This window comes from Marmota flaviventris, chromosome 5 (genome assembly GCF_047511675.1).
Source record: "Marmota flaviventris isolate mMarFla1 chromosome 5, mMarFla1.hap1, whole genome shotgun sequence".
NCBI lineage: Eukaryota > Metazoa > Chordata > Mammalia > Rodentia > Sciuridae > Marmota > Marmota flaviventris.
The window spans coordinates 110,791,257-110,807,130 of NC_092502.1; the positions used below are offsets into that span (position 1 = coordinate 110,791,257).

General features: G+C 35.0%; 1 protein-coding gene across 7 annotated transcripts in view; it reads right to left on the minus strand.

The window, feature by feature from the left end:
• Positions 1-99: 99 nt before the first annotated feature.
• Rad17 (RAD17 checkpoint clamp loader component) overlaps positions 100-15,874 on the minus strand; it is a 35,682-nt gene continuing 19,907 nt past the window's right edge. For all 7 annotated transcript variants that reach the window (XM_027951588.2, XM_071612527.1, XM_027951587.2 and 4 more), the window contains 7 exons: positions 15,597-15,779; positions 14,030-14,115; positions 13,772-13,918; positions 10,815-10,964; positions 9,616-9,736; positions 2,728-2,785; positions 100-724 (listed from right to left, as the gene is read on the minus strand). In XM_027951588.2, coding sequence (XP_027807389.1) covers positions 466-724; positions 2,728-2,785; positions 9,616-9,736; positions 10,815-10,964; positions 13,772-13,918; positions 14,030-14,115; positions 15,597-15,779 — 1,004 coding nt within the window. In that variant the 3' untranslated portion in view covers positions 100-465. The remainder of the gene's footprint in view (positions 725-2,727; positions 2,786-9,615; positions 9,737-10,814; positions 10,965-13,771; positions 13,919-14,029; positions 14,116-15,596; positions 15,780-15,874) is intronic.

Here is a 15,874-nt window from a genome sequence, read left to right on the forward strand (position 1 = left end):
TTAATTTCGACATAAATTATGTAAATATTTCCAAAAAGTTTCTAAAATATTATACTGTACAACATATAAAAAACAGTATCTGAGAAGCTAGAGACAATAAACTGTAAATAAGGCACAAAGTTTATTTACACTCAGTTGCATCTGATACTATTTTGTGATTCATATTTACAACATAAAGGTTTTGATTTCTGGATGATTCCTTCACATTTTCTGATATTTGGTATAATGTTCAAACAATACACACTGATCTCCTTCCCCTAACCCATTCACAAGACTAAATAAATACTAGAGAAAAAAAAAGTTAAGAAGAGTACTTGAAGGTTTGATTTTCTATTTAATTCAAGATGACAGAAGAGTCAAGTTGCTTGTGATGAAATACTATAATAATAATTAAATTGTCTATAATTCACCAGAAAAGTATATTAACTCTGTTCAAGTACTACTTGAATCTGTCAAGGCTGATTTCTATGTTCCATCACTCTCATAATCTTCTATTATTATATCTTCTTCTTCCATGTCCACTTGGGAGGAAAAAGGTTGAGGCTGGCTAGCAGGCAGTTCACTCCCACTATTCTGACTCAAAGGAAGAATTTCTGGTTCAGCAGTCTGAGTGGGTTCACCCTGATTTTCCTCTGTAGTCTGTGCTCCATTAAGCTGTGCTTCATTTCCAGTGTCAGGGTCTATCAATCCATGCTCTCTGTCCATCAGGGCTTCCATTTTCAATCTGTCAGATTCATAGTGCAGATATTAATTGTATACAAGGAGGGGATTACTTTATAGTATGAGTGTGATGATTTTGAAACCACCTCCTCTGGTCCTTCATTTATCTTCACTGTGTACACTGTTTAGCCAGTCCCTTTAGTTTAACTATAAAAACCAAAACTAAGCTGGGTACCATACTACATACCTGTAATCTCAGCTATACAGAAGGCTGAGGCAGGAGTATCTCAAGTTTGAGATCAGCCCCTGGGAAACCTAGTAAGACCCTGTCTCAAAAAATTAAAAGGGCTGGAAATGTAGATCATGATAAAGTGCCTCTGGGTTCCATCCCCATTCAGAGGTGGGGGTTAGGGTGGGAGTGGGATGGCAGCCCAACCACAAGGTGAACAACTGAATAAGTTCTTATAACTAACAATGCAAAGAGGGTTATGTCTTTAGTAAAGAGTTCCTACAGACTAAAATGAAAAAAAAAAAAAAAAAACACCACCAAAAATGGGCACAAATAGAAAACTTATTAAAGAAATACAAGTGTTACTAAACAAATTGCTCTAACTTTGTAAATTTTAAAACTGAAATTAAAATAGTAAGAATTTTTTTTTTCTTTTGCCATACTGGGGGTTGAACCTAGGTCCTTGCGCACGCTCAGCAATTTTACTACTGAGTTACAATCCTAGCCCAATTTATTTTTGCTTTGAGACCAGATCTCACCAAGTTGCCCAGGCTGGCATGCACTTGTAATCCTCCTGCCTCAGCCTCTAGTGCAGCTGGGATTACAGACATGTACCAATGGGCCCTCCTGGCAAAGACACTTTTGAAGGGATAAAACCCAAGCAAGGTTCAGTGAAGCATGCCTGTAATCCTAGCCACTAGGGAGGTTAAGGCAGGAGGATCACAAGTTCAAGATCAGTCTTAGCAATTTAGCAAGACCTGTCTCAAACAAAGAAAAAAAGAAAAAAGAAAGGCTGCAGGGGGAGGGGTGCTCAGTGGGAGAGTGCTTGCCTAGTACATGTGAGACCCTGGGTTTGATCGTTAGCACCCCAAAAAATAAATAAAGGAAGAAAGAATGCTTAGAAAAGGCTGACGATGTTGCTTTAGTGGTAGAGTGCCCCTAGGTTCAATCCCCAGTACTGCAATCAATCAAATAAAATAACAGTAAAGTAATAAAACCTAGTTGATGGATAGTTTAAAGAAAAAGAACATACTAATACCGTGAAAGTAGGTATAAAATTGACAAAATATTCTTGCCAGCAACCTGGGAACAGAGACCAAAAGCCTCAAAAAGGAACAGACCTATTGACACAGCATTTCATTTCTAGGAGTTCATACAAGTAAATAATATTTGATGTGCAGAAAGGGTTATTTACAAGGCTATGATAACAAAAGTTGAAAAGGAGCTAAATATACAAAATAAGGTATGTGTTAAATTACAGGAAATCATGCAGCTATTAAATATTAAGTTAAATGTTAATATTTAATAAATAGTAAATATTATCAATATGAATCAAGATATTAAATATGGGAACATAAAGATAACAGTACTAGTCACTGTAATTCAGAACATCAACAAATCCTGCCTCCAAGTCAGATCACATAGTTGAATCGATGATTAAATAGTAAAGATTTCAATGCATTTACTTATATTTTAGGAGCAAAAAGACAATAGAAAATACTTATCCTCCCTCTATTTTTATGTCTTGATCTCAGGATGGAGACAGCAAAGAGAGCTGGTCCTTTTTGGGGGGCAATACTGGGGATTGAACCCAGGGGGCACTTTACCACTGAGCTACAGCCCCAGCCCTTTTTATTTTGATATAAGGTCTCACTATTCTGATATATTCTATCAGGAAAGGGTGAACATATGATGTTGAATAAAATGAAGGATCAACAGTGTAATTAAAAGGTCTTTAATCACTGGATGTAATATATGTATTTTTGTATCTGACATATAACTTTTATTTATGTATGTTGAGTATATTCAGTGGATATTTCAGTAACAGCTCTTCTTACCTTCTAAAGTGTTGCTTCAGAGGAAGTCTTCCAATATCTTGGATAAAAGAAATCTGAGCTGAAAACAGATATTTTTAAAAATTTTTTAAAACATCATCATTCTTTTATTTATTTTTTAATTGACAAATAGGAATTAATTTAACATATGTATTATCTCAGATACTTACTTTTTTGGTGAGAACACTTAAAAATACTCTTAGGAATTTCAAAAATACATTTTTAGGGCTGGAGTTGTAGCTCAGTGTTAGAGTGCTTGCCTAGCTCAGTGTTAGAGTGCTTGCCCAGCACAGGTGAGGCACTGGGTTCAATCCTCAGCACCACATAACAAATACAAATAAATAAAATAAAGATATTGTGTCCATCTACAACTAAAATATTTTTTAAAAATACAATATTAACCGTAGTCACAATGTACAACAGGTCTCATGAGATTATGTATATTAGTCTCTCTGTTTTTTTTCACTGCACATGACCTCTAGAAGCATCCATATTGTTACAAAAAAAAAGTTTTAAACAGTTTTCAAAGGAAAATGTATGAATAGCCAATAGGTATATGCAAAGAGGTTGAACATGACTATTCTTTAGGAAATCACAAACCAAAACCACAAACAGCTCCTAAGTAAATCATTGTTTGGCATGGTGGGGCATGCCTATAATCTCAGCAACTCAGGAGGCAGGAGGATCACAAGTTTAAGTCCAGCCTCAGTAACTTACTCAGATCCTGTCTCAAAATGAAAACTAAAAAAAGGGACTGGGGATGTGGCTCAGTGATAAAATGTCTCTAGGTTCAATACCCAGTATCCAAAAAACAACAAAATTATTATATGATCCAGAAATTCCAAAAATTTATGGGCATATACCCAAAAGAACTGAAAGCAGAGTCTCAAAGAAATATTTGTATATTCCTGTTCATAGTAATATTACTCATGATACAGGTTGAATAATCCTTATTCAAAATGCTTGGGACCAAAAGAAGTATTTTAGATTTTGGACTCTGGAGTGTTTGTATATACATAATGAGATATCTTAGGGATGGGATCCAAGTCTAAACACAAAATTCATTTGTTTCATATATACCTTATACACACAGCCTAAAGGTAATTTTATGCAATATTTTTAATGCAGTCATATGAGGTCAGATGTAGAATTTTCCACAATGAATCACGTTGGTGCTTTAAAAGTTTCAAATTTTGGAGCACTTCAGATTAGATATGTTCAATCTATAGTCAAACTCAAATGTCCATCAACAGAGAAATAACCAAAATGTGGCAAATACATACAATGGAATATTATTCATCCTTAAAAAAGAAGGTAAATTATGATGCACACCACTCCAAGGAAGAACCTTGATGACATTACTCTAAATGAAATAAACCAGTCACATAGGACAAATATTGTATGATTCCACGTATGGGAAGTACCTAGATAGTCTAATTCATAGAGACAGAAAGGGACTAGGAGAATGGAGAAGTGGGAAATAAACATCTAATGATTATAGAATGTCAGTTTTGCAAGATGAAAAAGTTCTGGAAATTCGTTGTAGAATAAAATGAAAATCCATACTATATACTTAAAAAGAGTTATGATGATAAATTTCATGTTACATGTATTTTATCACAGGTGAATATTTAAAAAGAATGACACAGAAGATTTCTAGGATGACTGCCTGAGTTCTTGTGTACCCATCCCCCAGTGAGTAAGCAAAACTGGTGAAAAATTATTTTTTAAAAATCATTTACAGTCTCTGGAAGTTGTCCTAAAAGCATACAGCAAATGAAGATATTCAAAAAAATCTAACAGGAGAATGTCTGCAGCATTTGAATCACTATCTTTCCCCACCCTTTCCCACCCCTAGTTCAGCTTAAGGGAAATTTTGTCCTACATGGGTGCAGCTAAGCTTGCAGAGCTCCCTTCTAATGAGTGTAGAGACAAGGGATCCCTTTCCCCACCCAGAGGTTATGGGTTTCTACCCCAGGTGCACTGCACCCTCACCCAACTGCAATCTTCTGGGCCCCAGTGTATTAGTAAAGCAGTGTTCACACTAAGATGATCAGAGGTCTGAAGGTGACCACTCAACCAGTATAGTGGCTCAGGGGGAAAGGCAGTTCATAGAAAAAGAGAGCTCTGAAGTTCTCCTCAAAGAAATAGGTTTTATTTGAAACACTGTGTGGGAAAGTTCAAACTTTTTTTTTTTTTAATTGTAGATGGACATAATAACTTTATTTTAATGTGGTGCTGAGGATCGAACCCAGTGCCTCACACATGCTAGATAAGCACTTTACCACTGAGCCACAACCAGCTCCTCTTAATTAAGAGCAGCATGCTAAACATAAGCCAATTGATTCATCAGAAAGAACTAGGAAAAGAGACAGCTAAGAGCTTTCCTGGAATCAGAACAAACCTTGGAGATGAGCCTCAAAAAACCTACTTGTCCCCAATCATAATGGGATGAGATTGGAGAAATTTGGGGGCACTGTTGAAAACAAAGGAGCAATCAGCCAGTAATTAATGTAGCCAAACAGATGAAAGTGATACCAGCTAAGGCACACAGCTGTAAAGAAACATCAAGAGACAAAGCCTTGCCAAAACCAGCCTACCATAAGTAGGTGACTGAATGAACACACCCAAAACAGGGCTCTCTAAGAAGTATCAATGGCTTCATCTGCAGAAGATAGATTTCATTAAACAGTTTAGCCAAGTCACAAAACAAATAAGCACACAACAATAAAAACAACCCCCCAAATGAAGGAAGAGAATCAAGAGTCTAGAGTTGATGCAGTGTATGTGTAAAATGTCTGAGTTTTCAACAAAAAATGATTAGACATGCAAAGAACCAGAAAGCGTGACCCATACACATGAAAAAGCAGGCAAAAGAAATTGCCTTTGAGAGGTCCCAGACATAAATTTATTAGAAAAAGACTTGGAGGAGTCATTATAAATATGTTCAAAGAAAGAAATCATGCCTAAAGAAGCAAAGAAAACTATAACAAGAATGTTTCATCAAGGGGCTGGGGTTGTGGCTCAGAGGTACAGCACTCGCCTAGCATGTGTGAGGCACTGGGTTCAATCCTCAGCACCACATAAAAATAAATAAATAAAATAAAGGTATTGCATCCATCTACAACTAAAAATATACTTTTTTAAAAAGTTCTGGACCTGAAAAGTACAATAACCAAAATTTCAAATTCACTAGAGTAGACCTGAACCAGCAGACAAAAAAACCTAGAAAACAGAATGAAGAAAAATGAACAAATTCTCAGAGCAACTTAACTGTCTCAAAATAAAAAAATAAAAAGGACATGGCTAAGTAGTAAAATGCCTCTGGGTTCAATTCCCAGTAAAAAAGAAAAGCCAAGACATATCCACCACAAAATTTTATAATCCTTATAAAGTTTTCAAATCTAACATTATGAAGGTTCTTAGATAGCTTTTCAAAATCCACTACACAATATAGAGAAACTGAATAAATAATAAAAAAATACATACATTTAAAAAATGGAAGACAGATTTTTTAAATATTCAGAAGGAAGGTACAAGCTGGGCATGGTGGCATATGCCTATAAACCCAGCTACTTGGGAAGCTGAGACAGGAGAATTGCATGTTTGAGGCCAGCTTCAGTATCAGAGACCCTGTCTCAAGAAATAAATCAGGAGCCGGGTTTGGAGATGGCAGGCCTGTAATCCCAGTGGCTCAGCTAAAGCAGGAGAATTGCAAATTCAAAGCCAGCCTCAGCAACTTAGTGAGGCCCTAAGCAATTCAGCAAGACCCTGTCTCTAAATAAAATATAAAAAAGGGCTGGGGATGTGGCTCAATGGTTAAGCGCCCCTGGGATCAATTCCCAGTACCAAAATAATAATAATAATAATAAAATAATAATAACAACAACAAAAATAAAACAGGTTGGAAATGTAGCTCGGTGACAGAGTGCCCCCGGGTTCCCAGTACTACAAACAAAACAAAAGCAAAACAAAAAAAGGGAGATACAAATATGGAAAGGAAAAACATCAGAATAAACTGGTATTAGACTGAAACTGAATGTACCGCTGTGAACTTATGTTTTCCACACACATTTCCTAGCTTTATTTCACTGGACTGGTCTAGAAACAATGATATTCTAATAACAATGATCATACTAGGTGTGCTCAGATCCTTTCTCATAAATATAATTTCACTGAAAGGACACAGAGCTCACTAAAATCCTGATTTCCAGAACTGGTGCAGAGAAAGTATGCAAGGAATCTGGAATGATTTGTTTCAGAAATTGAAACATTCAAAGAGTATTGGGGATACAACAAAAGGTAGAATTAGTTTAAAGCAAAGCCCATTAGTCTAATCTGGACAACCTGAGGTCAAAATAAATAATGATAGCAAGAAATTACAACTGAAGAAATAAGAATCAAGAGTCCATACTAACAATATATAGCCTATCAAATAAGTAAATAAAAAGGGGGGAAAAGCAAAGTTATACCTTATAGTACAATTCACCAACACAAATGTAGGAGGAATAATAGCATTTAAAAAATGTGTCAAATCATCCCAGATTCAAAATTTCATTATCAGAGGATGCTGTAACTAACGGGTGAAATTTTAATGAGAAATGGGGTCTTTTTTTTTTTTGGTAGCAGCGATTGAACCCAGGGACACTTAACCACTGAGCCACATCCCCAGCCCTTTTTATATTTTATTAGAGACAGGGTCTCAAGTTGCTTAGGGCCTTGCTAAGCTCCTAAGGCTGGCTTTGAACTCTGATCCACCCTCTCAGCTTCCCAAACTGAGGGGAATGTAGGTGTCTGCCACTTCACCCAGCTGAGAATTGGGGTCTTTACACAGTTTCAAAGTATCTCTTCACAAAAATACTTAACTTTACACTGGAAAATGTGAGAGATACCATCTTACCAAATTATAAAACTATATTATATTATATAGCATTATATTCTCCTGACATGATACACTGAGAAGAAAGAATAACTTCTATGGTATTCCTGCCCAAAATACACATCCTGAAATCCAATCAAGAGAAATCATCAAATTGAGGGATAGTGTATGTAGTTACTGTCCTACATGCTTCTAAAATGTCATGGACAAATAAAGACTAAGGAACTATTCCAGATCAAAGGAGACTAAAGAGATGTGGCACTTAAATATCTAAAGGCATCATGTGATTGTGCACTGGACTGTGAACAAGAAAGGAGAAAAAAGGAAAACAAATTTATTTTATAAAATATATTATCTGGTAAATTGGCAGAATTTAAAAGGGGTCTATAAACTAAATGGTAGAAGTGTATCAACATTAATTTCCTGATTTTGATTTGCATACTGTGGCTATATAGAATGTCCTTGTTTTCTGGATGCACATTACAAACTTACTCAAACTTGATAAAAAAAAAATTTGAATATGTGTGCTTATGTGTACAGAGAAAGAAAAAGACTGTATGTAAGGCAAATGGATAAAAATTTTTTGTACTATTCTTGCATCTTTTTCTACGTTGGAAATTACTTTGAAATAAAGTTAAAAAATTAGTGTATTCTTTAAAAAAAAAATTGGCAATAAGAAGGAAACTTCTGGATCCTGACCTATAGATTAATCATGTCCACTGCTCAACACTTTTGCCTGTGAATACACAACATTTAAAAATGTTAAGTATCAATATTCTCAAAAGCTACAAAATTAGTTTCTTGTGTTAAAGGTGATAGATATTTTTGTTCTTTCTTCTGATCACCCAAAAGGTAAATTCTTATCTTTAGAATTTCTAAGAAGTTTGATGAGGTATATGGTAGGTTACTAACATTTTCAGTGTCCTCTGCTCTAAATTGAAGGTTAGCACCATGTGACTGTTAATGAAATGTGGCCCTTAAAATACATATTAAAAAGAGAAACAACAGCTGGACCGGTGCAAAAAATGTCTATAATGCCCAGCTACTCAGGAGGTAAGGCAAAAGGATCTAAATTTGAGCGAGCCTGAACAACCTAGCAAGACCTTGTCTCTAAAACAAACAAACAAAAAGAGTGGGGGATGTAGCTCAGTAGTAGAATGGGTCCAATTGCCAGAACTGTAGAAAGCAAGAGAGAAACTGATAGAAAAACTGGTAAAGTTCACAGAAAAGTAAATCTCAGAAGAAATACAACCTGTCCAAGCATGTACTGTCTAAGTGTTTGTAGAATTATTTATAATTTCAAAACTTGAAAATATATTATAATGAACACCAGTTGTAATAAGTCACACAAAATATTCATCAATAAGGTTAAATAAACTTTTAAATCTTGAAAAATATATTAATTTCAGTATATTTTAGCATTAGTACTTATAAAATATGAAATACTATCCATGGTAAGTGATAGATGTCAATTAATTTGTCTCATTCTACCTATTTGTATAAGCACAGAAAAAAACTTGGGGGGACTTCACACTAATCTAAGGTAGGTAACCTTAAAGGTAACGTACTTTCAATTTTTACTTTATGTACTTACATATTTTTGTTTATTGTAGTTGGTACTAGAGGGATTGAACCCAGAGCCTAGGCTCTATTACTGAGCTACATCCCCAGCCCATTTTTATTTTTCATTTGGAGACAGAGTCTCCCTAAGTTGTCCAGGTTAGCCCCAAACTTGCCATCCTCCTGCCTCAGCCTTCTGAGTTGCTGGGATTACAGCTGGGTATATATATATATTTGGTACTGCTGGGCCTTGTGCATGCAAGGCAAGCACTCTATCAACTGAGCTATATCCCCTCCCCAATTTTTTTAAACATAAGGCATATATTAATTATGGATCAAAAAGTAAAGAAAAGGAAAAAAAAACTTATCTTACTAGTATATAACCATAAATTGACACAAAAAGAAATTGGCATAAACACTACTTCTTGGGAAAAAGGAAAACCTCTTAGTACCTTGATTTCTCATTGGAATGGTTAGCAGAGCAAGATATGGCAACAGCTGAGTTTGGAGGCATAAAGCTGGTAGGCAGAAGTCAGAAAAAAGTGCTTTTGCTGCCATGCAGTTTTCCCGATACTGTTTGGGAAAAAAAAATGATAGGAAAATGAAATTTTAAAATATAGTTATGTGTTCCAAATAAACTGTTTATTATATCACATACTGTGTGAGTTTACATACCACAAACATACTTTTGAGAGTTTATCTAGAAGGAATCCTTTAAGATTTTTCCTAGCATTATCTAATATTATGTTACATCAGCAACAACCTCACACATCGTGTTTATCAATCATTCTGACTGTATCAAGAGGCCATGTCTAAGTGACTGACCTATATAATATAGGCTTATATAAGAACACTTGATGATGTTGATATAACCATGAACCTGTTTGACAATGTAGTTTTTTTTTTTTTTTTTTTAGTAATTTTTTTACTTGTTGATGGACCTTTTATTTAATTTATTTATATGTGGTGCTGAGAATTGAACCCAGTGCCCCACACATACCAGGCAAGGGCTCTACCACTGAGCCACAACCCCAGCCACAACGATGCAGTTCTTGAACATGCTCCACCAATGTTAAAAGTTCTCAGAATGTGTCTGTGTAGTTAAGTGATGAATGAATGTACATCATGAGTAACTAGCAGTCACTACAGTGTACATCAGACCTCAAACTTATTTCTTCTAATTGAAATGTATATCCTAGGTTTTAACTAAACTAGGATGTAACTAAACTTTGATTTCAGTAAAATTTGTGCTTTCAAATTTTGATATTTAAAAAAAATTTTTAAAAAAGACCTTAAAGAAAATGGTCCTTTTTACATTTTTATAATCATTCCAAGAAAACCGCAGGCTTCATCAACTTTTATTTTACTAAAATAAAACCTTTTTCTTTTTTCACTTTAAAAAACAAAACAGTCGGGGCTGGGATTGTGGCTCAGGGATAGAGCACTCGCCTAGCATGGGCAGGACCTGGGTTCGATCATCAGTTCCACATAAAAATAAAGGCATTGTGTTGTGTCCATCTACACCTAAAAAATAAGTATTAAAAAAAAAAAGTCGTATATATACATATACATGTATATTTATATCTTAATTCACATGCAATAAAGTTCACTTTCATTCAAAGTATACTTTAAAATTTTACTTTATTTTTACCTTTTTAAATATTAGAAACCACTGAGGTTTGTGTAAGGGTCGAAAACTTGATCCTCCTCCTTGGCAATGAGCAAATCCTCGGGCTTTGTTGGAATGCATCACACCTCTTGTAGCTACAGATGTACTATATTCCCTGAGTAAAGAGCGTGTCTAATAAATGAGACAAGATATGAAATATATGAGATTTACAAAATAGTGTAATAATAATATTTTATTATTATTATTATTATTATTATTGTTGTTATTTGGTACTGGGAATTGAACCCAGGGGTACTTACTCACTGTACCACATCACCATCCCTTTTTATTTTTCTTGTTTTGAGACAGGGTCTCACTAAATTGGTTAGGGCCTTGCAAAACTACTGAGGTTGGCTTTGAACTTATGATCCTCCTGTCTCAGCCTCCTGAGTCTCTAGGATTACAGGCTTGTGCCACAACACCTGACTACAAAATAGTATTATTCATACTACTAAGGCATACATAAAAATTAACTTAAATATTTGGTTACTATGTGTTCACTTTTCCCAACATTACTGCAGCCCTAAAAATAACAGTGCTACAAAATTACTTAAAGCAAATTCAACTTTGACAAAAAACCAAATGCAGTGGAAGAACTCTGCATGGGTCTTGGATAGGGGTGAGGTAAACAACTGTACATACTTTTTTTTTTTTTTTAAAGAACAAGGTATTTTTAAATTTTTTTAAGATTGTTGATGGACCTTTATCATATTTATTTATATGCAGTGCTGAGAATCAAAGCCAGTGCCTCTCACATGCTAGGCAAACATTCTACCACTGAGCTACAACCCCAGCCCTTTAAATACATTTCTGAGGCAACTGGGGACAATAAATTAATGTTAACTTTCTTAGATTTGATGTTATAGAACAGTATCTTTATTAATGCTTTAAGTATTAAGTGTCATGTTTGCAATTACTTTCCAATTATTCAGTCAATAACAAATGTGTAAATACATAGAGATTAAGCAAATGTTGCAAAACATAAAAAAACTAGTGAACAAAAAGTTAAATATAAGCCAGGTGCGGTGGTGCAGGCCTGTAATCCCAGCAGCTCAGGAGGTTGAGGTAAGAGGATCATGAGTTCAAAGCTACCCTCAGCAATGGGCAAGGCACTAAGCAACTCAGTGAGACCTTGTCTCTAAATTAAATACAAAATAGGGCTGGGGATGTAGCTCAGTGGTTAAGTGCCCCTGAGTTCAATCCCTTGCACCCCTACAAAGTTAGAAATATACAACCTTTCTTTTTTTTTTTTTCTTCTGGTATCAGGGATTGAATCCAGAGGGTGCTTTACCACTGACTTACACCTTCAGCCCTCTATTTTTTATTTTGAGACAGGATCTCACTAAATTGCCAAGGCTGGCCTGGAACTTGTGATACTGCTACCTCAGCCTCCTGAGTAGCTGGATTACAGGTGTGTGCCATAACAGCTAAAAAGGGTGTGCAGGTCTTCAATGTACTATTCTTCCAACTTACCTATACGTTAGAAAATTTCGAAATAAAAAAGAAGCAATTATATGAAGATAAAAAAATGACAGAGGGCTAGGGTTGTGGCTCAGCGGTAAAGTGCTTGCCTAGCACATGTGAGGCCCTGGGTTCGATTCTCAGCACCACATAAAAATAAATAAATAAAGGTATTGTGTCCAACTACAACTAAAAAAATAAATATTAAAAAAAAAAAATGTCAGGGCTGGGGCTATAGCTCAGCATTTGCCTAGCATGCGTGAGACACTGGGTTCAATCCTCAGCACCACATAAAAATTAAAAAACAAATAAAATAAAGGCATTCTGTACATCTACAACTACGAAAAAGTTAAAAAAAATGACAGAAGTTTAAGATGATGATATATATATTAATTACCTTGAGTTGATTACTATCAACTGTATACGCGAATCACAATATATTACATTGAGCCTCATAAATATTATGTGGTAAACAAAAAATATTTCTAAAGAATTATAAAAAAGTTAAGTAAATGAGACAGGCATGGTGGCACATGCCTGTAACCCCAGCTAATCAGGAGACTGAAGCAGGAGGATCCCAAGTTTGATAGACCCTGTCTCAAAATAAAACATAAAAAGGGTTAGGGATGTAGCTTAGAGATAGACTGCCATTGAGTTTAATCCCCAGTACCTAGAGGAAACAAACAAAAACCACACACACTACAATGCCGAGTAATGAAATCTATAGTTATTAATGCCATTTCAATATTTATAACAAAGAAATATTAACATATTAAAACAGTGTTGTCCAGAATAATTTCTATAATGATGGAAATAGTCTGTAGTAGGGTTGTTCAATACAGTAGCTACTAGTCACATGTAGCTATCAAATACTAGAAATATGTGGCTATTGTGACTGAGGAACTGAATGTGGCTAGTGACTGCTGTACTGATCAGGGTAGGTAAAGATAGTAGAAAAAACATAGAGGCTGAGCATTATGGCGCATGCCTGTAGTCCTAGCTTACTGAGGCAGGAGGTTCACTTGAGGCCAGGAGTTTGAGACTAGCCTGTTCAATGTAGCGAGACCCTAATCACAAACAAATAAACAATTCTGATGCTGGGAATTGAAACCAGGACCTTGTGCATTCAAAGTACATGCTCTACATTAAGCCAACCTCCAGTTAATGCAAATTTTATAATAATCTGTATTTCAAATATTTTTTTAATTTTTAAATGAACAGTAGAACAAGATGTACAGTCCTTGTCTTTATAATTTCAAATGGTTATTATTTTTATATATAATTATTAAGTATATTATCAACAGAAAAATCAGATAACTTACTGAGGCTTCTTTATAAACACTGGATTGGATTAATTCATTTTAGCATAGTAATTAAGGAGTCAGAAAATTATGTCAAATAATTAAGGATAAAAGAAAACTTTCTTTTCTCAGTTCTAAGGAAATACAAACATAAACATTTAGGTCAAATGGTCTTACATTCCAGTCACCACTGAGGACATCTGCAAAACTGAGAAATTCACTGGCTCTCACAAGATCATCTACTTCCATGAAGAAATCTATGTAGTTTTGGTGGAGATATAAATTAAATAACTCTCCTGGCATGTGAGACATTTCTACTACTTCCTATAAAAAGAAGCAGAAACATATACATAATTTTGATCAAAATATAATTGTATATATGCACATATGTAATATATGCTTGGTAAACAGTACTAAGTGTCATAAAGACCTTACCTCGGGTTGAATAAGTAATGTATCCCGCTCATGCTCTGATAAATGAGATGGCAACCGAGGTGAGTCCAATTCTGTTAAAGGTGCTCCTATAAAAAAAAAATTCTGTAATTATTTAAAATAATGCCGTTTTTACAATTAGCATCTTTTATTTGAAGATTTAACACTTCAGACACATAATGCCAAAATACTGAACAAGCTATTAAAAATTAAAAACAACAAAATAACTGGAAGTTTGCCAATGGTATTACTATTAATAAGAACTAAATTTGAAATTCCAATGCCTGGATTATGCTTTTCCAAGCCTAAAACATTCCACTTTCTCAAAGCACTTCTCATTTTACCTTTCTAGATCTGATTGCTTTCTTCCTTTGATTCATTTCAATATAAAACTCTTATTCAGGGCTGGGATGTAGCTCAATGGCAAAGCATCTGCCTTGCATTCGCAAAGCCCTGGGTTCGACCCCCAGTTCCAAAAAAGACAAAAAAAAAAACAAAAAAAAAAAAAAACTCTTATTCAATATAAAAACTCTTTACACATTTTATTTACTATGTACAAAGATGCTGCTCTCTGCCTGGGAGAACAGTAATCCAGTTCCCTAAAGCAAGAGAGGTCATTGGCAAACACTGTAGAAAAAAAAAAAAAGGGGGTGAAAGGAAAAGAATCAGGTGAGAATGGTCACTAAGATACAGAGATGAGAGGATCCAGGACACAGGAAAATTTCTACTGCCACCTAAGTAATGGCCATTTCATTTTCCCTATGTGGCATGAAGGTTTCCACAAAGAAATCCTAATTTCTTCCTTCAGAATTATTTGACTATAAACTGATATTGGCTACATAAAGAACAGGAATTTGAGATTTCATTCAAAGGAGGGACAATTTGGGAGGATAGGAATGAGCAACAGGGATAGATGGGGCAAGAGGCAGAAGGCATCAAAAAGGGAGAAGATGGCAATGAACACTTCTGGTTGGGGGGTCAGCAAGTTATTGAAAAGTAGAGAAATTTAAGAGGAGCAAAAGAAACCTTAAGTTACCTGGCTATTTGCCTAAGACCCTCTTGCCTAGAGCCTAATGCTAGGAGAACTCTGAATAGCAATTCTTGCCACTCAAACTCTAGATGGACTGATGTCTTACCTTTAACAAACTATAATTTTAATAATTTAAAGACATGAATATGGCCGACATTAGGTTTTTTGTTGTTGTTGCTTTGTTTTGTTTTTGTGGAACTGGGAATTTAATCCAGAGGTATTCCACTACTGAGCTATATCCCAGCCTTTCTATTTTTTGAGACAGAGCCTCACTAAGTTGCTGAAGCTGGCCTCCAACTTGAGATCCTCCTGCTTCAGCCTTCAAAGTCACTGGGATTACATTTAATCCTGTTTATAGTCAGAAAATACTTCATATAGTAAAATGTACTTTCCTGTTATGTCTTAAGCCTTGCCAGACAGTATCTAACCTAGCCCTGGCTCTTGTAACAAAACAAATACATGGCATTTAAAAAAAAATGCGTTATTTCCATTTTGAGACTAATATCCAATAAAAAAAAAAAAATGCACAAAATTTCTTACTTTTACAATACAGAATTTTCCCCAAAGCTCTGAAGAGAAAAAGAGAAGCATCTTTTCCACCAATAGCTTGAATCTCTTGATTTTCAAAAACCCTATCAGGTTTTTTGACTCGCTTTGATTTTGACAGCGCAGCATCTGATTTTAATGATACTCCTTTTTTCCTTGGCCACAAATTGCTCTCTCCTAAATAATATACACCAAAGTGACAATACTTAAAATAAAATCAAAATATGAAATTAAAGTTAAGAACATTTCAGTTAATTCCAATTAAAATGTTT